The 24,390-nt window shown below is 41.8% G+C and overlaps 2 protein-coding genes across 3 annotated transcripts in view; one reads left to right on the forward strand and one right to left on the reverse strand.

The window, feature by feature from the left end:
• The window catches only part of LOC113521727 (uncharacterized), a 33,781-nt gene extending 18,172 nt beyond the window's left edge, over positions 1-15,609 (forward strand). For both annotated transcript variants that reach the window (XM_026907370.3, XM_031909751.2), the window contains exons 5-6: positions 9,385-9,484; positions 13,326-15,609. In XM_026907370.3, the coding sequence (XP_026763171.2) occupies positions 9,385-9,484; positions 13,326-13,357 (132 nt within the window). In that variant the 3' untranslated portion in view covers positions 13,358-15,609. The remainder of the gene's footprint in view (positions 1-9,384; positions 9,485-13,325) is intronic.
• Positions 15,610-15,948: 339 nt separating this feature from the next.
• LOC113521661 (2-amino-3-ketobutyrate coenzyme A ligase, mitochondrial) lies at positions 15,949-23,424 on the reverse strand. Its single transcript, XM_026907272.3, has 9 exons — positions 23,299-23,424; positions 22,460-22,620; positions 20,891-20,956; positions 20,398-20,499; positions 19,159-19,366; positions 18,399-18,579; positions 17,524-17,716; positions 16,618-16,795; positions 15,949-16,253 (listed from the first exon to the last, which is right to left on the reverse strand). The coding sequence occupies exons 1-9, from the start codon at positions 23,327-23,329 to the stop codon at positions 16,093-16,095; spliced, it is 1,281 nt and encodes a 426-aa protein (XP_026763073.2). The 5' UTR covers positions 23,330-23,424; the 3' UTR covers positions 15,949-16,092.
• Between the last annotated feature and the right edge of the window lie 966 nt (positions 23,425-24,390).

Raw genomic sequence — 24,390 nt, forward strand, 5'->3', positions numbered from 1 at the left:
TAGAGTCGCCGAGATCGTCGAAGAAACGAAGACGAATGAGTGGAGGTGGATACCGACGCGGCACAACGTAGCAGACGACGCCACACGCGACCCACCGACGGACTTCGGCTCGCAGCATAGATGGTTCCGTGGGCCGGACTTCCTGTACCTCCCCGAAGAGCAGTGGCCGCGTGAAGATAGTACGAGCGACGATAGTCAAGCGGAAACGGGAGAAGAACGCGTACACAAGCTACAGAACGCGACGCAGTTGTCTATAGCATTACCCGATCCGTCACGTTTTTCTAATTGGTTAAAACTTGTTCGCAGTTCAGCACGGGTGTTGCAGTTCATCGACCTCCTGCGACCGACCAGTCAACGCTGCACCGCCATCCGAAAGAGAAACAAGAAGAAGGAGAGCGCCGACCCCACTTGGACCCGCACGAAGAAAGTCGATAGAGAAAAGATGAAGATAAAAATCAAGAACAGCAATAGTCCATCTGTGTGTTTCATCCCCATAGACACACACTACCTAGATCGCGCGCGACAGCTATGGATTCGCGCGATACAACAAGAGGCGTTCGGCGACGAAATCGCAGTATTGAAACAAGGAAAACAGCTGCCGTCATCCAGTCGACTCATACAGCTGTCAGTCGTCATAGACAACGACGACATTCTGCGACTTCGATCGAGAATAGCAGCCGCCGCCGATCTGTCAGCCGAGCAACGAGAGCCCCCATCGTCGACGGAAACCACGCCTGGGTGCGCCTATACATCGCATGGGTGCATCGAAAACTTCACCACGGCGGCTTCGAGATCACCACGAACGAGGTGCGACAACACTTGTAGGTGTTGCGCCTACGACACGCCGTCCGCAGTGAACTGAAGAGGTGTCAGCTGTGCCGCCTACGAAGAGCAAGACCGGCGCAGCCATCAACGGGCAACCATCCACAGAGCAGGCTGGCGCATCATCAGCGACCGTTCACGTTCACCGGCCTAGACTACTTCGGGCCTATGACCGTGACAGTGGGCCGCACTCACCAGAAACGATACGGAGTGCTCTTCACCTGCCTAACGACACGCGCAGTCCACCTAGAAATCGCCGGCAGCCTCAGCACGGACTCCGCCGTAATGGCCCTGCGGCGCTTCATAAGCCGCAGAGGGTGTCCCACTGAGCTATGGTCCGACCAAGGCACCAACCTCAAAGGTGCTGACGTCGAACTGAAGAAAGCAGCCGAGGAAGCCATCCAAGAAGAGTCATCAGTCCATTTCATCCGGTGGCGCTACATTCCCCCGAGCGCACCCTTCATGGGAGGTGCGTGGGAACGGTTGGTGCGTAGCGTGAAGACCGCACTAGCCGCTACGTTGAACGAGCGGGCCCCCAAGGAAGAGGTCCTCCACACTCTGCTGGTCGAGGTCGAGCACACCCTCAATAGTCGACCGCTAACCCACGTGTCAACATCGGCAGACGACGACAGCGCCCTAACCCCCAATCACTTCATATTGGGCGGTCCATCGCGCGTCCCACTGCCAGGCAGCTTCACAGAGAGCGACGCGGCGGGACACAAGGAGTGGCGTGCCAGCCAGAGGCTAGCCGACTGCTTCTGGAACCGGTGGGTGAAGGAGTACCTACCCGAGTTGCAACACCGGCGGGAGCCCCGAGCTACACACGGAGCCATCAAAATGGACGACCTGGTCCTAATAGCTGATGGGACCTTGCCTCGCAACACGTGGCCGCGAGGCGTGGTGGTGGCGACCTACCCTGGACCAGACGGCGAGGTTCGAGCGGTCGACGTGCGGACGAACAAGGGCATCCTACGGCGACCCACTAAGAAGCTGATCATACTGCCCACATCGACATCGAGCGACGCGAGCACGAGTTAACTCCAGCTACGAGAGCTGCGGCGGGAGATTATGTTCGCGACATTATTGTATATGTGTAATTATAGCGATATTTATAGCAATGTTTATAGTTAGTTGTTAAGTCCCTAGTTTAATCGTTTTGTATTCTGTTATTTTATATAGATTTTACATAGATTTAAGATACCTATAGTGTATGTTAAATAAAGTATTCCTCTGCGTGTTGTCATTATTACCTACGAATAGAAATAGAAATTGTAACAATAAATAGAACTAAGAAATTGTAAATTGTAATAAATAAATAGACGCTATAGAGTACCGATCTGAAGAGACACGCGTCTCGCTCATTCTCGCCCCGTCCCGCTCGCGCAGATTCGCTAACGCGAGTTGGAAACGTTATCGCACGAGCGGGCGGGTATAAAGATAGGCCGCCTCCCGTCGAGCGGCATTCGGATCGGCCAGCAGTCGAAGCGACAAGAAGGGAAAGTTTGGCAGCAGCTTGGCAGCACCGAAGATACATCACAGCAGCATCACCGCTTCGGCACCGCTACAACACCTGCGTGTGCGCCGCCACAGCAACTCGACCGAGCATCACCGCGGCAGCGCCATCGTACTAGCAACGCGGCTACACCAACTTGTGCACCACCGTACCAGCTCCACCGTGTGCACCGCCGCACTAGCACCACCGAAGCAGTATCATCGAGTGTGCCCCGCCATCGCCTCAACGTCGCACCGCACGGATCCAGCAGACTCACCGTAGCCAGCGCCAAGGAGAGAAGACGTTGTCTGGTGCGTTTGTTGTTGCAAACGTACCAGGCAACGAACCGGCCGTCATCGGAGCGGACAGTTTTTGACAAGATTGAAGTCCATCCGGGGATAGGCTTCCCCAGAATGAAAGGATCGCGGACGACTGCTTGAGAGGACGACCTGTGAAGCAGAAGGAAGGGAATCCGAAGGATTCGGAGAATGCCGAGCCCGGCCAGGCGGCCGGACGAAAAAGGCCCTTATCAGGGCCACAGTGTACCAGTGTACAGTGTACCATCATCGCAGGGGGGGGGACCTACCACCGCTGCTCCTCTCCCCGCGCGCGCCCGTGCGCAGCGCCCGCGATCAGCGATCTCCCCCCCGCGGGGGAGAGAGCGCTCCCGCTCGCGCGCCGCGCATCGCACCATAGAGACGCCGGGCGTCTCCCGCGCCGAACCAGCCGCGCCGATCCGCGGCCACGCGAGTGCCACCACCTCTCGCGCCGGTTTGGGCGACGCCGATGCCCAGCGCGCCCCGCAGGCCGCGCCCGCCGCGAACCGCACGATAGCCGTCCCCCACCCTCTCGCCGCCGAAACCGCCGCACACAGTGCCGCCGCCGCCCACACCGACACCGACGCCGTACCCATGTGCAGGGTACAACAAAGGACAACAGCAAGACCCGGAAGCGCTGCCGATGTCCCGATGTCTCCAGCATCACCACCGGACACCGACACCACCACCACCGCTCCGAGAAAGGGTGCAGGCGATTTGCCCGCCACTGGGCGGCTTCTACCTCCGTCCGGAGCCGCAGGCCCCTCCGTAATTTCGGGCGGGGGTCCGCGCGTCGGTTTGTCACCGAGATCAACATTAGAGTGCGACTCGTTGATCTTGGGACAAGTGCTGGCGACGGACCTTTTGTCCCAGGGGATGAAGGAGAGGATTGCGGCTCTGGTCGGGGACGAAGCGGCCCGGTTGGAGGGCCAGCCGACGCCACCCGTAGAAGAGATGGAGCTGGCACGAGACATGGGCAGATCGTTCATGATCTCGTCCACTAGACCGGTCAGGCGACCCCGAAGCCCAGAGACCGAGGAGGAGGGGTACAAGCGCCCCTGTCAAGAGCCCTCCCCACCGCTACAGCCCACCCCCCTCGCACAGAGGGACCCAAGACTGAGACCGAGGGACACGCAGTTTGCCGGTCCAAGAGAAAACGCTGTGCCAGCTCCCTCTTATGCAGAGGCAGCCAGAGCGCCTACTCCACCGCCTGGGACATCGGCAGGGACGCCCAGGAATCCAGGAGCGCTGTCGCAAGCTACCGCAGCGCCCCCTCCCCCCCGCGAGGCGAAGAAACAGAGAGTCCCGCCGCTCATAGTGGAACATCTGCCGGATTGGGTGCGTCACTTTCGCACTCTGAAGGGCAGACTGAACTACGCCCCTAACGCGCGCCCCTACGGAAAAGGGGTGCGCTTTACGCCCACGTCGGAGGAAGAGTACCGCGTAATACAGCGGTACCTCTCCGACTTAGAAAAAGAAGAACACATCAGCTGGTTCTCCTACCAGCTGCCGGCGGAAAAGAGTGTGAAGGTGGCCATCCGCGGAATACCAGCGGACACACCCGTCGAGGAAATAACTGAAGCCCTGGCGGAGCTTGGACATTGTCCAGAATATGTCCGCCAGATAAAAGCCCGCCAGGGCCGCCCGGGGTGCATTTTCTACGCACAACTGAAGCGCACCCCGGCGACCATCCCCGGCATCTATCAAACAACAGAACTGTTATGCATGCCGGGGATAAGAATCGAAGCCTGGAGGGGACGAAAAGGCCCGGCACAGTGCCATAGGTGCCAAAGCTTCCGGCACTCCTCGCACGGGTGCCACAGAAAACTTGCCTGCGTCCGCTGCGGCGAAGAGCACACGGCGCGCGACTGTCCGCGCCCCCGAGAAGAGCCTCCGACGTGTGCCAACTGTGGGGACAAGCACACGGCAAACAGCGTCTCCTGCCCGGTCTTCAAGAGGGAGATAAGAAACCGAAAGGCAGGAGCCACCGCCAGAACTCGCTCCAGATCAACGCACAAAGACCGCACAGTCCCCACAGCCGCGGACAGGGGCAACCTAATGGCCCCGGCCAATCCGGCAACAGAGCGGTCGCGGAAACCGCCTCAGAAGAGGAGAAAGAGGGGAGGAAAAACAGAGGCAACAGCGACAAAAAAGAAAAATGCTTCCGGGTCCGCGGAGCAGGCCCCCGCACGCAGCATCTACACCACACGCCCGCCAGCGGTCGCCGCCCTCGATGCTGACGCGACAACTGATGCAGCAACTGCAGCCCCAACAAAAACCGCCGCTGCCGTACCTACAACACAGGCAGCACAGACACAAGTCGCCAGCAAGGGGAAGATGGCGAAGCGTGCTAAAGAAACCAGCACCTCCACCACCACCACCACCACCCCCACCAACACAAGCACGGCAGACATGGTGAAAACTATGCTCACCATCCTGATGGAGGTGCTACTTGCGGTGCAAGCCGGATCGGACCCAGTACCGGCGATCACCGCAGGAATGGCGAGGCTGTCCAACACTAAATGGGACTAAGATTGCTGCACTGGAACGCGGACGGGGTCCGCAAGAAGACAACCCTGCTCCGGACGCTGCTTATGGAGTACCGTGTCGACGTGTGTCTCATTTCTGAGACACTACTGGGAGCTCTCGACACACTCCGCATTCCAGGATACCATGCATACCGACAGGACGAGATTACGGACGGCCAGAAGGCATATCGCGGGTTGGCTGTCCTGGTGAAAAGGAACGTAGTGCATCAACCGCTCCCTCGGGTGAATCTCACATCCATGTACGCACTCGGTGTTGAGCTATGCGTAGATAGAAGCCCCATCCGTGTGTTTGCAGTATACAAACCACCACAGAACAGGATTGCAGCCGCAGACGTCGCCGTCATCTTCGATTCGCAGCTGCTCACTGTCGCCGCAGGCGATTGGAACTGCAAACACACGGCCTGGAACTCCAACAACGACACGCCAGAAGGAAAAGCACTACTAGGGATAGCTGAGAGAATGGATATCACCGTGCTCGGCCCTGAGGTTCCAACTCACTATCCCTACATTTCAGCACATGCTCCAGACGTATTGGACTTCGCCTTATACAAAGGACTAAACAGCCAACCGACGCAGGAAGTCCTCCTCGAGGACATCCAATCCGACCACCTGCCGGTGTGCATGGTTATTCCACAAACACCGACATTCCTGACGCCGCGCCTCCCACGCCGTCGGATCGACTGGGTGAAATTCAGGGACTCGATGGAGCACAACACGCCCATGATGGCAGTCTCAACCTCGAATGAAGTCGAAGAACTCGCTGCTAACCTGTCAGTCTCCATACAGCACGCCATGGACATCGCAGCGCAGCCGGGACCTGTAACAAGGACCCGCGAGTGGATCCCGGCTGCCACCAGGATGAAACTAGAAGCGAAGCGCCGATTGCGTAGGGACTGGCAGTCGACACGTTGCCCCACCCTCAAGACGAGGTTGAACAAACTCGCCGAAGACATCAGGCGAGACATTGAGTCCCACAGGAAGGAAAGCTGGGATCGATTATTGGAAGACGCCGGCGACGACTGGAATAGCATCCACCGCCTATGCCGCCGGCTGTCCCAATCCCAGCCCCCGGTCCGACCACTACTGGCGAGCGATGGGACGCCGAGATACCGTGCAGCAGACCGTGTGGAAATCCTAGCAGAACACCTAGAACGCCAGTTCCAGCCGAACCCGGTTACCGATACCGAACATGCTGCCATGGTAGTTAAATACGTTGAAAACTACCTGGCTCCGCCACTAGCGCCACACGAAGACCCGGTGGTGTTTACGCCGGGACAAGTGCAGCGTGAATTAAGAAAAACGAAGCCTCGGAAGGCCCCCGGCAGCGATAATATCACGAATACGGCATTGCACCACCTGCCGCCGCGCACTATAGCGGCAGTTACACGCCTGTACAATGGTATTATGCGCACAGGGCATTTCCCAAACACATGGAAGATAGGCAAAGTTATCACGCTGCCTAAGCCCGGTAAGAACGTATTGAAACCGGAATCGTACCGGCCAATCACGTTGTTACAGCATGTATCGAAGGTGTTTGAGAGACTACTTCTCAAACACATAAACACATACATCAAGCCCAGAGAAGAGCAATACGGGTTCAGAGCTGAGCACTCCACCACCCTGCAGCTGATCAGGATACTGCACGTGTTCACAACGGCCATCAACAAGAAGGAAGTCGCCGTAGCAGTATTCCTCGACATGGAGAAAGCCTTTGACAGGGTCTGGCACGACGGTCTGCTGTACAAGTTGGCCACCCAGACAGAAATGCCAAGAAGGCTCATCCAAGTGGTAGCCTCATTTCTCAGGAATCGTCGGTTCATGGTGGCGGTTGAACAAACCTGTTCGGGTGAGCGTCTCATCCGAGCGGGCGTCCCGCAAGGCAGCTGCTTATCGCCTGTGCTTTATGCGCAGTACACCGACGACATCCCAACCACGGAGCAGACTACACTGGCGCTCTACGCCGACGATGCAGCCTACGCCGCGACGTCGCTGAACAATAAGCACGCGGCGTCAAAACTTCAAACTGTACTAGATGCCCTGCCAGAATGGCTGGGAAAATGGCGCCTGTCGGTGAACGTGCGCAAGACACAGGCGATCACAGCCAACATGAAAAGGACGCCACCACAGCTACGCCTGCTCGGTTCCCCGATCGAGTGGTCCCGCACCGCCACCTACTTAGGGGTGGAAATCGACCGCCGGTTGACTTTCGGAACGCACGTCAAGAAGGTTCGCCAGAAGGCTAGAACAGCCAGGCACCTGCTGCGTCCGGTACTCGTCGGAAACCTCCCTCTCCAGATGAAGACGGGAATTTATAAAACGTACATCCGCCCGCGTCTAACTTATGCCGCGCCGGCGTGGTACGCATTCGTCGGCAAGACAAACAGAAGAGCATTAGAAGCACAACAGCACCTGACGTTGCGTACCCTGACCGGTGCGCATAAGTTCGTCAGAAACGCCACCCTGGAGAGGGACCTCAAAATCCAGCCACTGGACGCACACGTGAAAGAACTAGCGACTAGACTGTTCCAGCGCGCGGACGCATCAAAATGGGACCACCTCAGAGGCATAGCGCCTCTGCACGCTAGACCGCCGGAGATGAAGCCATACGCGCGCGAACTCACCCGCTCGCGCGAAGCAGAAGAAGAAGGCACGGTCCCATAGTGTAGAAGCGCGTGGCGCCGTCGTCATGGGCCGCTCTTGCGCTGGCAGTTTGCCGGGCCTCCCCCATGGGGTCTCACCTGGCAGGCGAAGACCGCGCCGACCGGCCCAGACGGCGCCAACAGTCTACAAGTGAACCTTAGTGCGTTCCTATGAAAACCACCGGCAAGTACCACCCCCAACTACCCTGCACATGGTAATGTGCGGCGAGAGACACCAGCAGAAGGGGGCAAACGCCCCGGGCTGCTATACCCCCCACGTCCCCTTTATACGGCTACGTGCGGAGAATACCTACGAGCGGCATTCGCTTCCGGGCAGCGACACACTACACTCGAGAAGAAATAGGACAAGAAGAAAAAATACTCTCTTCAGACGGTACCGGAGGCTTCAGAATAGTAATCCCTGTGTTTCACTCCAGCCTGAACCAACGCCCCTACAGTCTACGCTCACCGTACGGCAGTCCACACAGTACAAAATCATTTTTGTAACATTATAATATATGAAATTTTGAAATTAATTTTCAAATCACATGTGTATGCCATTACGTATTGTAATCAAACTAAAAACTTATCAGCTGTTTATGTATTAGGTTACGTGAAGGAAAAAATGAAATTATAATGTTTTTATGGCTTTGCGTTTTATATCGGATACTGATAACCGCTGTTTGCCGTTATTCGATTTTAAAACATCGGAATTTTATACTTTATTATGACCGTATTAAAATGTACGCCGAAGACAAGATTAACATCAAAAGACAATTTATCTGTGAATAAATATCTATTATATTCGCAGACTGTATCATGAACACTATTAATTAATAGGGGTTCGAAAGGATTGTTAGTAATGGGGTCTAACGGCCTCAATGCTAGCAATGTACATATCCTAACAGGTTGACCTCCGCATTAATCCCTCTAGAATCTGTCGTGGTACCATTCTGGTGAATTAATTACAATCGACCAACTGACCTGAATTCATCCTCACTTAATATTCCTTCCCTCAGGGGTATCGCGTCAGCGTATATTGCGGGCTTTAAATTAAACCGGCATACATTCTAACGCCGTTATTTATAAAAACTACCTCCTAAACTAAACAGATTTATACTATTTTGTCACTTTCATTCATACTGAGAATTTAGTACAAATGAAAGAGACAAAGAGATAGTTCAATAGCTAAAATAGGTTTACGAGAGGTTTAACATTTTTATGAATAAGGGGGTTAGCGTATACCGTGGCCTTTTAACAATAGGGCCGTATTTTACATGCAAAAATTATTTTGAACATACAATACACAATAACTAGTTTATATTAGTATTTAGATTAAAAGTATACACTCTACATAATAAAGAATGTACTTTTACAGCTATTGTACATACAAATTGGCATTAAGAACAAAAATTTTATTAATTTTATCCCTTCTGAAAGACTGCATGTAACTACGTCCCTTATGTTTAAAACTGGCAATATTAACAGGTAGCACGAGAGAACTATTTTATTTTCATGTCATAGAAACAATACAATGTAATAATGTTATTATTGTGTCGTTACAGAAGTCAACGAGTACACCGGCTCCTGTCGCAACGTCCACGACGACGACAACTACTGCGGCGCCGGTGACTTCTTCAGCACCAGCGATCACTACGCCGCCAGGTAATACAACGACCTTTTATGAACATCAGAGAACAATAAATTATTATACATACACACACGTCACATATATCTCCCATCAGAGAAGACAAAAACAATTGAACGCCAAATGCTTCGATTCAAATACATCTCTTTCGTTTCCTCCACATTCATCTATCTATTTAAAATATTTAAATACCTAATAATAATTATTATTATTTTATGATTGATAAAAATTTAAAAACAGTTTTAGATGTTGCTCCACAAAAAAGTAATAAAATTAATACATATACAATAACAACTCTATTCTTATTATAAGAAGATTACTTGTAAACCCCATTGAGGAACGACTAGATGATTGAACTTTTTTAAATGAAGATCCAAGCCGCCGCGCTTATTAGTGAATACATCAATGTGTCTACAACGTGGACTTCATATATATAATATAAATTTAATTCTTTTTCTGACATCTATCATTTCTATGTTCCCCTCGCAAACGATAAATATCTCACTAGATGAAATCGAGTACATTTATTTCATTTTATGTGATATAGATTTATCGACGCGTTTTGTTTACGAGGTTAGTACTTACCAACTTTACGAGCTGTTTATTGCGAGTAAGTTTATTACATGCCAAGATTACATATAATTCCTCTCCATCCAAAGGTTACTAGTAAGATCGCCTTTAGAGATAACACCGCCATGTTCCCTTTCTGATATTTTAATGTAATTGTATTTTATTGTTATGAAGTCAAAAACAATTATTGAATATCTTATCAAGATCCTATCTAGCGCCCAGTTGACGACTTTATTAGTTTACGTATTTTTTTTTTTAATTATCTATAACGGCATCTACTTTGATTATGTAATATGTATGAACTGTACTGAAAATTATATGAGTTGTAATATTGTTATTCTGTTTTTCACTGTATATCTAGCGCAGCTACGTTTGTCTATATTTTTTTCAAAAATTATTTTTGGCTGTATGTGTATTTGTCCATATCATTTATAAACAGTATTCATCTGTACACTTATATCGTCATAGTTGCAGAATACTGACGGATCTGACAAAGATTACATATATAGTCGATCCGTCAGTATTCTACGACTATGACGATATATGTAGTACGTGTTAAGTTTACATTTTTATTATAAGCGGGCACTTACAAAATCCCATATGATTACAGTTCTATTTTTCTGGCAACATTCTAGCTTTTGTTGAGTAATAATTGTTTATTTTTACTCACGGTTTAACTTCGGGACTGCCCGACTAATTTCTGACCTCGAACTTTACTGCTTTTACTAACATATTAATATAATATGTAAAAAAAGCTAATATGAACACATATATAATTTTATATGTTTATTTTATTTTATGCTTTTTTATTTCGATTAAAATATATGCCAAAATAATTGACTAAATATGACAAGTCATGTAACTGAGATTAAAAATTGTTTACTTCCACAATGTTATAATTACATTCGCTACATATAATAATTGGGTTTTTTTTAATTACTCACAATAATCAATTGTATTATGATGAAAATTAATAAGGAATAGATAATCTATTCCTTATTAATTTGGATAAGATAAGAAACAATGAGTTATTATTGTATTTGTTAGGAACGTTTGACGTACCTATTGTTTTTGCCTAGTTTAATGGGAGACAGGTCAATGGGAAACAGTAGTAAACACAAACACGTCACGCCCATGTGCGTGCTACGGTTTTAAACTTACATCACTTTTACAACTTCATATTTTATGAATAGGATACTTACCATAATTATAGTTGAAATCGTTAAATTAAACGTTAAAAATCTTTCATTTTAAATCATTCATTTAATTTAATTTCATTTTGAGAATAATCATCACTGATCCCTTAAGTCGAGGATTGAAGTAATTCGATTAGCAGTTGCCAAAGACTAGTAACTTTAGATTAATTATCATCATCATTCACCACCGCTGAAGGTAGGGGGGTTTTACCAGTAGTTGCTACGTTTGGCAGGCGGGTTAGCAGTCTTTGGTGATATTTTAAAAGGAACGCTCTCGCCTATCCACCGATCATTAAATTACCTTAATCACCACTAACGACACTTAACAGATAGTGGTAACTCATTCTATGCTAGGACCACACGATATATAAATTGTGTCTATAACACGGGTAGTTTTTATATACCGCTAATTATTTCGCCCAGTATATCTTTATGAGTGTTCGGTTCTTCAGCAGCTGTAGTCACAATTAAGATGGACTGTGGCTATTATACACACGCGTTCTATAATTTTAGTCGACGTGAAATAGTCCTTTGTCACTTATCTAGGGAGGCTTGTTAATGGATGATAAATTAATAAAAGTTTTAAGCTTATTGTTTACCTTGGCGGGGTACTAGTAAAAGATGATAGGTGAGAATGAAGTCAGTTCAGCCTATCGTGACGGATTCTATGAAATACCCACGACGGTTTCTAGGGAGTACCTCGAGGAGGTCTACCTGACGAGGTATATTCCTAACAATGAGGCTAGTTTGAGTACTCCATTACTAGTTACCTATGAGTTGCTCCCAGTAAAAAACAAACGATAGACATGGTCTGGTTACCATATTAATAAAAACGAAATAGGTACGAGATGTTGTCTCTTACTAATTCATGCACGCGTAAACAATAATGTATCTATCTATAAAATTGGTCGCCACTTTAAGCAGACTGCACGCTTGTAACAAAGCATTTAATATCGGAATAACACAATGATAATAATCATGATAAATAAATTCGTAAAATGCATTATATACTAACTAGCTGAAAAATCAATCATTTAAACCACTTCCGGATGGTGTATTGAAATAACACATACACTAGTTTTTAAGTTAAACCTCAGTTAGGAATACAACAGTGAAAACAGCATTCAATTTAGTACAGTAGTTTTTGCCTGCGCCTGAACAAACAGATACAGGCAGACAAAATTTCTAAAAATCATTGTTTTGGCTTCTATATTATTCTTATTTGGCTTAAATATCTCTTATACAGACATCGCTTAGTTACAAATGTATTATATATTTAAGATTTTTATCGCAAAGTTTCAGTATTATTATTTGTTGTGTAAGCATATGGGTTATTTTTAGTAGTATAGTAGCCATTTAAACTTATTATAGTTTTTTTAATGGATGATAATGAAATGGTAGACGCGCCCACACTAACGGTATTCGCTGACGTTGCACCCGTAAGGAATGATAGGTGAGAATAAAAGCACGTCAGTTATCCCATCGTGAATAGACCTGAAATTCAAAGTCATTATAGTAATTATAGCCGTATTTAGCCGTGTGGTCCCAGCATAGATTAAGCACCCCTTCCTATCCCGTGTCGTAAGAGCCTTTTAATGGGTGATAATGGATTGGTAACCCCACCTGCGCTATCGGTATACACTGGCGGGGCACCAGTGAGGGATGATAGGTTAGGATGACATAGGTCAGTTAGCCCATCGTGACACATTCACTAATGAATTAATCACAATGGTTTCAGGGGGAACCGCGAGGAGGTCGATCTGATAGAGCTAGCTAGATATTGCTAGTAATAGGATTACTAATCCCCATTTCTAACAAACTCTTTCCCCCCCGTGTCGTAAGAGCCGACTAAGGGAGGGCGAAGGATGGGCAGCAGCGTCTCTCTTAAAACATCTCTAAAGCCTGACTGCGGTTGCCAATCCGTTTGCCAAGCATGGCAACTACTAACAAAACCCCCCAAGGAGGGGCTTTTGTTCAGTAGTGAACAGTTAAAGGCTGATATAGCGATGATAGTAATTATAAGTGCTCAATATTTGTTAATAAATATTTTAAATATAAATAAATATTTTTATTTTATTTTTTATTGTTTCAGGCTCACCAGCGAAACCAAGTGTATTACAATGAGGGAACAAAACAACATTCCGTGTTCGAAGTGAACGTTTTAAGATGGTTGCTCACGAGTTGATCTCAAGACATGTTACGTCCACACGACAATTATACGACTATAGGAGTGTTCGGCTGAATTCGTAGTGAAAAGGAAACCCTCCAAATCCTAATTTAAGGTGTTAGATCGAAGCTCGATTATTTTGTGGCGGAAAATTAGTAGTGCCCACTTTTTATGGTATGGCATTTGTAGGCTTAAAGTGCTATTTTACAACAGATTAAGCGCGCGGATTATAAAGTTATGTAATGTGTTCATACCAAAAATTCTCATTTTAAAGAGATTAACAATGTTTTTTATAAGATGAACTAATAATTATAATTTATGAAGTTGAAACATGCAGTTTATAACGTTATTAATATTTGAAAATATTACAAAGCGCCATCTGGTGCCAGACTTAGCAGAGCTTGTATTATAGTAGGTATTAGACAATTGACATAAATACTGAATTTTTTTCGTAAATATATGAATACAAATGTTTGTATTGTACGAGAATCGAACCTAGAACATGAATTTAATCGTAATGAATATCGGAATATACACGATGCAGATATGGAACTAAATCATATTGACCTCAATACCTCAATTTATAATAAAAAAATTTAAAGCTTATATTTGCTTTAAACATATAAACAATTTTGTCATTTTGATATTTGGTCGGCTATATGTGTGTTCCATGGAGCGGTGTCGGTTATGCGGATATCCCGTAATACTCAGTCGGTTCAGGATCAATCATGATCAAGTTAGATCATGTACATCTGGATAGAGAATCAAAAACCAAACATTGGCGTAAGCCATGAAAGAAAGAGACTATAAAGAATAAATGCATAAGTTTGAAAATACAATATTAATAATAAAAAAAAACGTTTTTAAAAAAATTTTGGCCTTTTTTGTCCAACATTTTTACGTAGACTATCTACAATGTAGAGATTTTACATGATATTAAATTATAGTAGGCTATTATTCCTACATTCGGCAATTTATTACGCTCAGACTCGTGCCGTTCGATGTAAATCCTCCTGATGACAAATGTTTAAAATTTTGGTTTGAAAATATTACACAGCTTTTAAATATTGTTGGGAATTAACACATTAGTGAGTAGTGAAGTAAGACAGTCGATTGGTATGTTAAGTGGTATAACGTAACTATGATGAGCCATATTTATAGTCAATGTAATGTTAACTTGAAACTTTGACGAAAACAGTGGTGTAAGTTGTATAGCTTTACAGTCTCCCATTATGCTCACCTAGGAAAGCAGTACAATAACACATTATTTACATTTATAATTAAAAGGAATAATATTAATAAGATTAAAATATCATACAACAACATAATAATAATAGAAATAACATTTATATCTTAAATATCTAAATACTCAGTGGTCATTTGACGAAACTCCGGCAATTTGGAGGCAAATACATTTAATTGTGAACACTGGCCTAAAACATCGTTGAGTATTATCAATGTAAGTGAGAGGGATGCTTGCTTGGCCAGCTCTGTTTTTCTTAACGTAATATCAAATAAGTGCCGCCTATGTGGACGCACGTAGTTACTTGCCCGTGGTTATCAACTAACAGACTAGCCCCATTAATCAAGTAACAAATGCATCTATCGAAAAACAAATTTTTAATAACATAATTTAAAAGTCAAGTGTCCTCCAAAGCACGAATACTTTTTAAAACATTCTAAAAATGAAAAATTAAATTTAGAAGTTTAATTTAATAATGATCCCAAATATTATACAAGGTTAGTATTAAAATTGTTTTCCAACGATTTTATATACTTATGTATTTTATTTCATTGCAGCACTGTTTTCAGCCAAAGTCGGATAGTTTGGCCTTAATAATTTAATTTTGTTGACGTTGTATAAACTCGTAATGTGATGAAACGTTAAATGGTCAATACGCATTTTTTGAGTTTACAAAGTGACCGTGTTGAACATTTTGCGTTTCTTTTATAAACTAAATTGATTGATATATTTTATGAGAAACTCGTAAGGATTCGCCAAAAAGCCGAAATATAATTATGATATGCAATAACGGCGAATTTGAGACCTCAATATAATACCAATGTAAATAATTTAATATTATAATTGTAATTTATAACTCGAGAGTAGATTATAAAGGTCGCACTGAGTGTTTGCAGTTGTCTGAGTGTGAGTTTTATTACTTGTAATAAATTATTGTTAATAGATCAATTATTATTACATAACAGCCTTAATTAATTTCATTTGCTATCTTATGCCTTTTTTTAACCACCAAAGGGAGACTACACAAAATCATATGTGTGCTTAGGTCCCGTTCATGTCTGGTGCCAAGTAGCTTGCTTGCACGTTGTGTTCCGGTTTAAAGGGTAAAACATGCCAATGGATATTTGGTTTCTGTGACTGCAAAGATTAAGGATAATTCTCTTTCTTCGTGTGATTGTGTATATTTCATGTCATAATGGTTGCAAATTAGCACGCTTTATCACTGGTATAGCAAGTATCCATGGTTTGCAGTCACTTACTACCACAGTAGGTACACCGTACGCTCGATTAAACAACAAAAATAAATGCATTTTATAATATTTTATTTGTTCAGTTCATATTACATTTCCTGATATTTACAATTGTTATACATATAAATAACAAAAAAAATTTTATAAATTCGAAAAGACTTAAAATGGGAGATATAATTTCAAAATTAGTTCTCGCATTCTATGATTTTACAATACCAATTTTTTTAGCGACTTCAGCGAAGGCTTGAACGGCTGTTTGTACATCGTCGGGCGTATGAGCGGCGCTCAGTTGCACCCGTACACGCGCTTTGCCCTTGGGTACTACCGGATAACTGAAGGCCACGACATATATGCCACGTTCTGAAAAAAAAATTTAATAGTAAAACTACGGAACTTCTCAGTTCGGTTAGGAAGTCTTGCCAGATTCGAAATTTAAATTTCAACAAAGGATATGTTAGTTACACTCTGAATCCATTATGGTAGACAAGCGACGATGGAAATGATATTTGTATATTGATTTATAAACTTATTATACTTATAAACATAAGATTTCTTTTGGTACAGTTTTTAGATTACGTTACTAGAGACTTATTCCTTGTATTTCGCTTTATGCTAACTCTTTCCGTCACAGCCTATAAACTCTGTAAAATCAGAAAGAAAACTTATATTAGTGAATGATAAATATATTTTACAGCTTAACGAAAGTGTAGCTCAAAGATCTCACCTAACATCCCAGAAGCTAGTTCCACCGCTAAGGGCGCTTCGCCGACCATCACAGGACAAATGGGATGATCATCCCCAGCCACCGTGAGTCCAGCTGCCTTCAAACCATCACGGAAATTTCTTGTGTTTTCTTGCAATCGTTGTCTCAGTTCACCGCTTTGCTCTACCAAATCTAATGACTAAAATATCAATACCTCTTTTAGTAAATATGATTGTATGTATATAAGGATAGAAGCCTTTGACTTTATCGGTTCTTTCTGTCTAATTCATAAATATTTAGCGTGAATATAGAGACAATATTACAGTAAAGTGTAGGCTATATAATATTATGTCTATAGTATTCTTTGCATATTACACAATATCTTCGAAAATTGTGAACCAATTGTGATTATTCTTATTTTACGTAAAGCCTCATTTTACTAATTTCATTTGTCCTTAACATAGATCGTACGAAAGGAAACAAAATATTTGAAAATGCAGAACTAGTCGGATATTAATATAATAAATTTTAGTACATCGAATAATATAGTTTGTTTTAATAGAATTCAATAAAAATACAACTATTTTATGTAAAAATTATCACAGAAATTGTAAATGAAATTATTAACAAATCTTGATTTTTGTTTGTACCTACGATTAGACATCAGTCTATCCTATGGTCGGGGCAATTATTCTTATTGTTGCAAGTTGTTTATTCATATTTCCATTAAATTCTATTGAAACAAACTATATAATGATGTGCCGCCTGCCAAGCGTGGCAATTACTGGCAAAATCCCCCCAATAGGGCAAGGCCTATGTTTAGCAATGAACAGTTGATGGTTGATATGATGATGATGATGATATAATGTTGTTTGTTTAATATTAGTGTACTCTCATGTTTTGTGAAAAACTTCTTTTGGCGGTCACCTTTAACGATGCAGCGACCACCGGTGGTGGAGGAGCATTAGAAAATAGGTAAGGTCTGGAAACATTTCTCAGCAAAGTGACCAACTCTTTTGGGCCAGTAGTGTACCCGCCGGCCGCACCACTCACTGCTTTGCCCAGCGTCGAACAGATGATATCGGCTGCTCCCATTACGCCACAGTATTCTTCAGTGCCCCTGTAAGACAATTTCACTGAGGTTTTCGTCATGATGCCTATAACCACATTTTACCAGCGCACCACTTGCTGACAGGAGACTTGGAGTTCTTCAAAAAGGGTAGGGTTTAAAGTCGACAATACGTGTGTGACGTTTTTGGTATTGAAGGCGTCAATAGACTACGGTAACCATTTACCATCAAATGGGCCGTATGCTGCGGTAGTTTAAAAAAACACATCATATATAGGGAAGGGTATGTTGGTAGTAAGGACTAGCGGCCCAATTACTGCAGCAATATACTCCATCAATTCGACCTCGTTTGCGGTTTTATTTTTCATCAAGAATTATCCACAATGGTGTTCAGGGGGACCGCGTGGTACAGTGTATATTTCTAGCGATAAGATCGCTATTCCCGGTTACTAACAACCACTTCCCTCAAACTGACAGTACCTATTACCTGAATCGTTGCTGAATTGCAGTCGAACACAAAAATTTTACTTGTGGAATATACAGGAATACAAGGCAAAGGCAAAGTCCAAATCGACTGGGAGCGTCGTGAAGTGTGGAAGATCGTCATTCGATCGCATATTTGACAAAAATAAATAGTGTCACTAGTATTAGCAGAATAGAAGTCAAAACAGCCTTGAAGGGATGTCGATAGTATAGATTTATAAATAAGTAATAGGTAAGTAGGTCAACTTACCGTCCGGAGTCACCGAAGAAACCAGTAGCGTGGCTGTCATCAACAGCCAGCAAGGCTCGGTACTTGTCTGCGAGCTCCCGCAGCCCGGCTATGGGCGCGACAGTCCCATCCATTGAGAAGACGCCGTCAGTGACAATCAGCTTGATGCGTGCCTCACTATGCGCCAATAAGTGTTCCAGTTCTAAATAAAAATACACATTTCAGTGAGATCAGCTACTCTGAAATTGTGTTTCTGTTTGTAGGGTAAAGAAGGAACTTTAAGGAAAAAAATTGAATTAAATAGTGTTTTTGACCTTACAATTTTATAGAATACTATATAGTTTTGACCCGCAACTTTGTCAACGTGACCAGGACTTATCAATAGATTGACAAAAAGGTAACCTATGTCCTTCTCCATCCCAAATAGAATTAGTCATACCAAATCTCATAATCATTCATTAATTATTTCATAAGAAGCTTATAGACCACCTTGTGGAAAGTGGTAACCGAGAAAGAAGTTGTTAGTAATGGGATCTAACAGAGCCATTACTAGCAATTTCCCTATCAGGTTCATGCGGTTCCCTCTAAAGATCATTGTCTCACTATAGGCCAATTGACCTATTTTCATTCTTAGCTCATCTCTCTGATGCTTCGCTAGTGTATAGCGATAGTGTAGGCAAATTTACATTTCCACTACTATCCATTAGAAAACCATCGCCTATAGAGATGAACGCACTGTTCTTAACGGTTGACATAAATATTATTATAATAAAATACATACCATTTAAATCTCTATGCGGATACCGATATTTCTGAGCCTTACACAATCGGATCCCATCAATGATTGAAGCATGGTTCAGGGCATCCGAGAACACTGCGTCTTCAGGGGTGAGCATGGACTCGAAAAGACCAGCATTCGCGTCGAAGCATGATCCATAGAGTATAGTATCCTCACGCCCATGGAACTTGGCTAATCGTTGCTCCAATTCCTAAAAATATCATGAGTGATAAGTTTATTTTTATAATCCTCCGATCAGCATTTTAACACTTAAACAGAAAAAAAATCCTACACAAAATTTTTTCAAACATTCAAAACCTCAAAATGAGGAGGTTATCATTCTGTCTGTATTTTGGAGTGTACCTATAATATGTTACACGATTTTTTCGTTAAATAACCGATTTTACCAGTTATTTTTTAAATCCATAGAGCGGAATACTATGACATAAATTATTATCAGAAGTAAATAAATCTAGTACAATACATATCTATACGATAACTAACATAGGCAGTAAAGTTATTATTTAACATATTTTAAATACCCTATTGGAACTTAACGCGACGAAAAAAATAAAAATCAACATAAATCAGGGATGTAGGTACTATTTTTCTGCAATTTTTCATCACGTTAAGTCTCGATGTGTTCAAAAGTTTAAAATTAATAATTATGCGCATGGTTATAATAAAATATCTAAATGAAAGCAATCTAATGTTTTCAACTGTAATAGATGAGATGCAATATTTGCAATTCAAGGTACCTACTCTTATAATACCTACTTCGTCAAGGTCGTAATACTATGTTTAGATAAATTGCAGTGTTTTCACGGCCGTCACGTATCTCTAAAGGATTTGGATCATTTTCCTTATGAAGAAAACCGCGTTACATAATTTCATTTTACATATGGCTCGACTGTTAAGCTATCACTGTAGCTTGAGCTTCTATAAATATAACTTTTTACACGACTGTCAAAAAAAGAGCGAAATGTTTTCAGGTTTCATGCGTGTTTCTTCATTCCACCATAACATCTAAAAACCTGAACAAATTTGGGTGTATAGCATATTTTTAGATTCTTTTATCATCCCTAAGTGACTACTTATAAGACTGTATGTTACTTAAACTATAAGTGAACTTTAAATGAAATAAGTAACTTAAAATTTTTCAAAAATTATAAATGTGTACGTATTTGTATTTTTTTAAAACCTAGTTTAGTAAAAATATGTATCTTAGAATAATTGAATTACCTTATGTATAAGCTGCGTTCCACAAATGAATCTAACGGAACTGAGACCTGCTCCGTATTTTGTCAAACCTTCCCTCGCTGCTTCTACCACTTCGGGATGATTCTGTCAATATCATAAGATGACAACATGAATAAAATAATCAAAATTAACTTACATATTAATAAAACTCTTATAGGATAATGTTACACTTTAAAAAAATGATCTAGAATACTAAAATACTAAATATTCATATATAATATGAACCCCTATCAGCCATTAACTGTCCACTGCTGAACATAAGCCTCCCCCTTGGGAAGTTTTGTCAGTAGTTGTCACGCTTGGCAGGCAGATTAACAACCGCAGTTAGGTTTTGGAGATATTTTAAGAGAGACGCTTTCGCCTATCTCTTAGCCTCCCTTAGTCGCCTCTTACGACACCCACGGGAAAGGAAGGGGTCTACTCTATGTCGGGACCACACGGCAATGACATAAAATAATAGAGACTAAATACTTACAGAAAATCCTAAATAATTATTAGCACAGAAGTTCAAGAAATCTCCTTTAGCTCCTTGAATAGTCACCTGTGTATATAAGAAATTAATTAATTCATTTACAATATAAATAGTTTGTTTTATATATAATATTTCATAATTAAAAACTATATAATATACTAATATATAACATTAATTTATAATACCATCTCTTTAATTTTTATATATTTTCTTCAATACACTATTTCTTATAAAACTAATAGTAATATTTTTTTGTCTCATACCTCTGTCATTTATAAATCACTTTTAGAATTGCTTCCAAAGAAATCTCATAAAAATCGGTTGAGTAGTTTAGTTTTTAAATCAAAATAACTGGTTTGCCACGATTGAAGCCAGTGCTTTTTCTTTTTGTTTTTGTTTTGTGGAACAAAATCGATTATTTTTATATTTATTAGACCAGAAAGAATTTTATCCGGAAAGGATACAGTTTTAGATTGGTCTCATAGAAATTCCATCGAAATTGGTTCAGTAGTTTGCTTTTTAAAACAAAACAACGGGTTTTGCCACGAATGAAGTTAGTGTTTTTTTTTTTTTGGAACAAAATAAACTTGTTTCAGACATTCATTCTTCACTGCTGAATACCTGATGATTACAATCATGCAATTCTGCTCATGTCTATAGGCGACGGTTACCACTTTCCATCAGGTGGGCCGTCAGCTGGTTTGCCATTCTAAATTACATAAAAAAACTACTGATTTAATAAATGCGTCTTTGGTCATATATGTATTGACGACCGTATAGTCTAGTTTGTCCACAGTATACTTTAAATGGTACAAAAATAACAATAACCATATTTCCTGACCTTCAAGTAAGTTACATTATCTCTATTAACAATGTAAAAACATAAAAACGACACACCATTATGTACCTGGTGTTTAACGTAATGTAAAAAATTTAGGTATCTTATTACATCGGGGATTAAAAATAGCGCATGCAAACAAATTATGCACTTATTCTTCTAAGTAACCAATTATGGTATATTGCTTGTTAGCTTTAACTTAGTAATCGGGCCACTAGATATCGTTACCAACAATTCTCCTCAGCTATTATTCTATATTTATTTTTTTGATAAGTGAAAACAAACAAAACACATTTCATAAAGAGAGAATACTAAAATTAATCCAAATACTCGATATTAATAAAAATATGAACAATTGCACATTATATAACACGTATGTTACTTAACATATCGATAACAATGTCATGTAGTTATAAGTCCCTACTTAACCCAAAATTAATATACATTCTAACTTGATATTTTTAAATTTCTTTTCCTCAAGTTCAAGGACAATAACTCTACACTGGATACATAATTTATTTATTTAATTATTTAATGGAAAACTTAATAATAAAGTAGGAATACTGAGAAAATATGGGAAAGAATTAAGTAAAAAAAAAAAGTGTGGTACAAAAGGCGGTAATCTTCTCCATACAGCTATTAGTGAAGAATTAAGATAGAGAAAAGTATAAGAGATGACAACATAATTAAAAACAAAATTAAAGGAAGCAAAACAAATGACATTTGGCACCTACCTTTGCATCCTGTGGTGAGGTGATTATTCTCTCATGTTTCCAAGTCTTCGCCCTCTTTATCTCCCGCAACCGATCTTCTAGCACGTCTCGAAGTAAAGCTACACCTTCTCGTTCTTTTCCTTTCAATTCACTAAATTGACGAAGTTGGTAACCATTATACACTGTTGAATTGAAATTAAATGTTTACAATTGAATTCAAATGTCCACTTTCAGTGTTCCTTACACTTTACAAGAGTCTTTTTCTATCATAATGATGTATGGTATGTACCTCTTTAAAAATAAATGTTCTTATATGTATCTTATGCCTGTATAAATATATACATATTTAAATTTATAATTTCAAGGTTGATAATAATTCGACTAGATAGTTCACACTGTTATATTACTTAATTTAAAATCTATTTATTAATCATAGCTGATAAAAATCTATATTTTTTATAAGATAGATTAAATTATAAAGTTTATGTAGAAAAATATGTATTTTTTCAATAAATATTGGCGCATATTGAGGTCACATTTGAGCAAATATGCTCAAAATTATAATTATAATTATACTATTACTGTAATATATACGATCATATTACTATTACCGTAATAAGTTATATAGACATTTCTTCGTTTTACAGTATCTTATTCATGCAGATAAAGCAAAACTAGAGCTCAAATTATGTTTTTAAAGTCAACAGGTAAACTTGTTGCAAGGCTGCATAATTGTTAAGCAGGTTGTTGGAGAAAAATAAAATACTGTAAGGCTCAATATGTCTCACGTTTAAGCAAATTACGATAAAGATTTCAAGGATATAAAATGATGAATGAATCAAAATAAAAATGCACTTTACCAGTACGTAGGAGTTGCGTACGTAGCGACATGTCGTCGAATGGAAGCGCGGTTGTGGTCGCGACGCGCCGGTGTGTGTGCCTGGCTGTGCGAGCAGCACATTTCTCAGACCAGTCATGCAGGTTTATGTTTCGACGATTATTTGTTTTCGTTCTGGTGATTACGTTACCCTATTTTGTTTTTAATATGTGTTTCTTTGCGTAGTAATGAATGGAAGTTGGCAGGTAGAGAGAATTAGAACAACTGATTCTTATGTATGTATTGAATAACTCAGTGGCCAAGTAATGTTTTGCACGTATAAAATATTGAGAATTTACTTAAATGTGTCGAATAAATATTCAGACCTATTTACAATTACACATTTTTATTAACATGACCACCGTCAAGTCTGACTATAGCAATAAAGTAATAATGTTGATATGTTTAGATTTTTTTTTTTTTTAATAGTAACCCAGCCTGCACTATCATTATATACTGGCGAAGTAGTGAAAAATGATAGGCGAAGGTGAAAGCAGGCCAGTAAGCCTATGGTGACGAATTTCCCAGGAATTAACCACGGTGATATCCAGGGAAACCACGTGGAGCTTGACTTGATATTGCTAGCAATGGGAATGGTAATCTACATTACTAACGATCCCCCCTTGCAATGGAGTTTTTTAATCGATGATATTGAAATGGTTACCTCACCTGCGCTAACGGTATACGCTGGCGAGGCCCAGTAAAAGATGGCAGGTGAGAATGAAAAGGCAAGTCAATTAGCCCATCGTGATGAATACATCTAGAATTCAGCATGATAGTTTCCAGGGAAGACTATGTCGACCTGACAAGGTATGTTGCTAACAATCCCTTTCCCCCCATGGAACTGTTAGACTCCATTACTACCAATCTCTTTCCCCCTGTTATGTTTAGGGTTATCGCAGTAACTGTAACGCATATGCAATCCCCAGGGGAAAGAGAGTATTACGAGTAAGTATATAAGTGACACATTTTTTTTAATTCGAAAAAGAAGCACTATGAAAAATTTAGGTACACCATGTGGCACAAATAAAAATATTTAAAAAAATTAAGCTATTGACGAATTAAGTTTATTGAT

This window comes from Galleria mellonella, unplaced genomic scaffold (genome assembly GCF_026898425.1).
Source record: "Galleria mellonella isolate WM207_F2 unplaced genomic scaffold, CSIRO_AGI_GalMel_v1 utg63, whole genome shotgun sequence".
NCBI lineage: Eukaryota > Metazoa > Arthropoda > Insecta > Lepidoptera > Pyralidae > Galleria > Galleria mellonella.

Excerpts from the sequence above, each read along its gene's own strand:
- LOC113521661 (XM_026907272.3), bottom strand. The coding sequence starts at position 23,329 with ATGTCGCTACGTACGCAACTCCTACGTACTG. Across the intron at positions 20,500-20,890 it reads ATAATTATTTAGGATTTTCT|AATCATCCCGAAGTGGTAGA; the intron begins GTAAGTATTTAG and ends TGATATTGACAG. Across the intron at positions 16,254-16,617 it reads ACTAGCTTCTGGGATGTTAG|AACGTGGCATATATGTCGTG; the intron begins GTGAGATCTTTG and ends TTTTTTTTTCAG.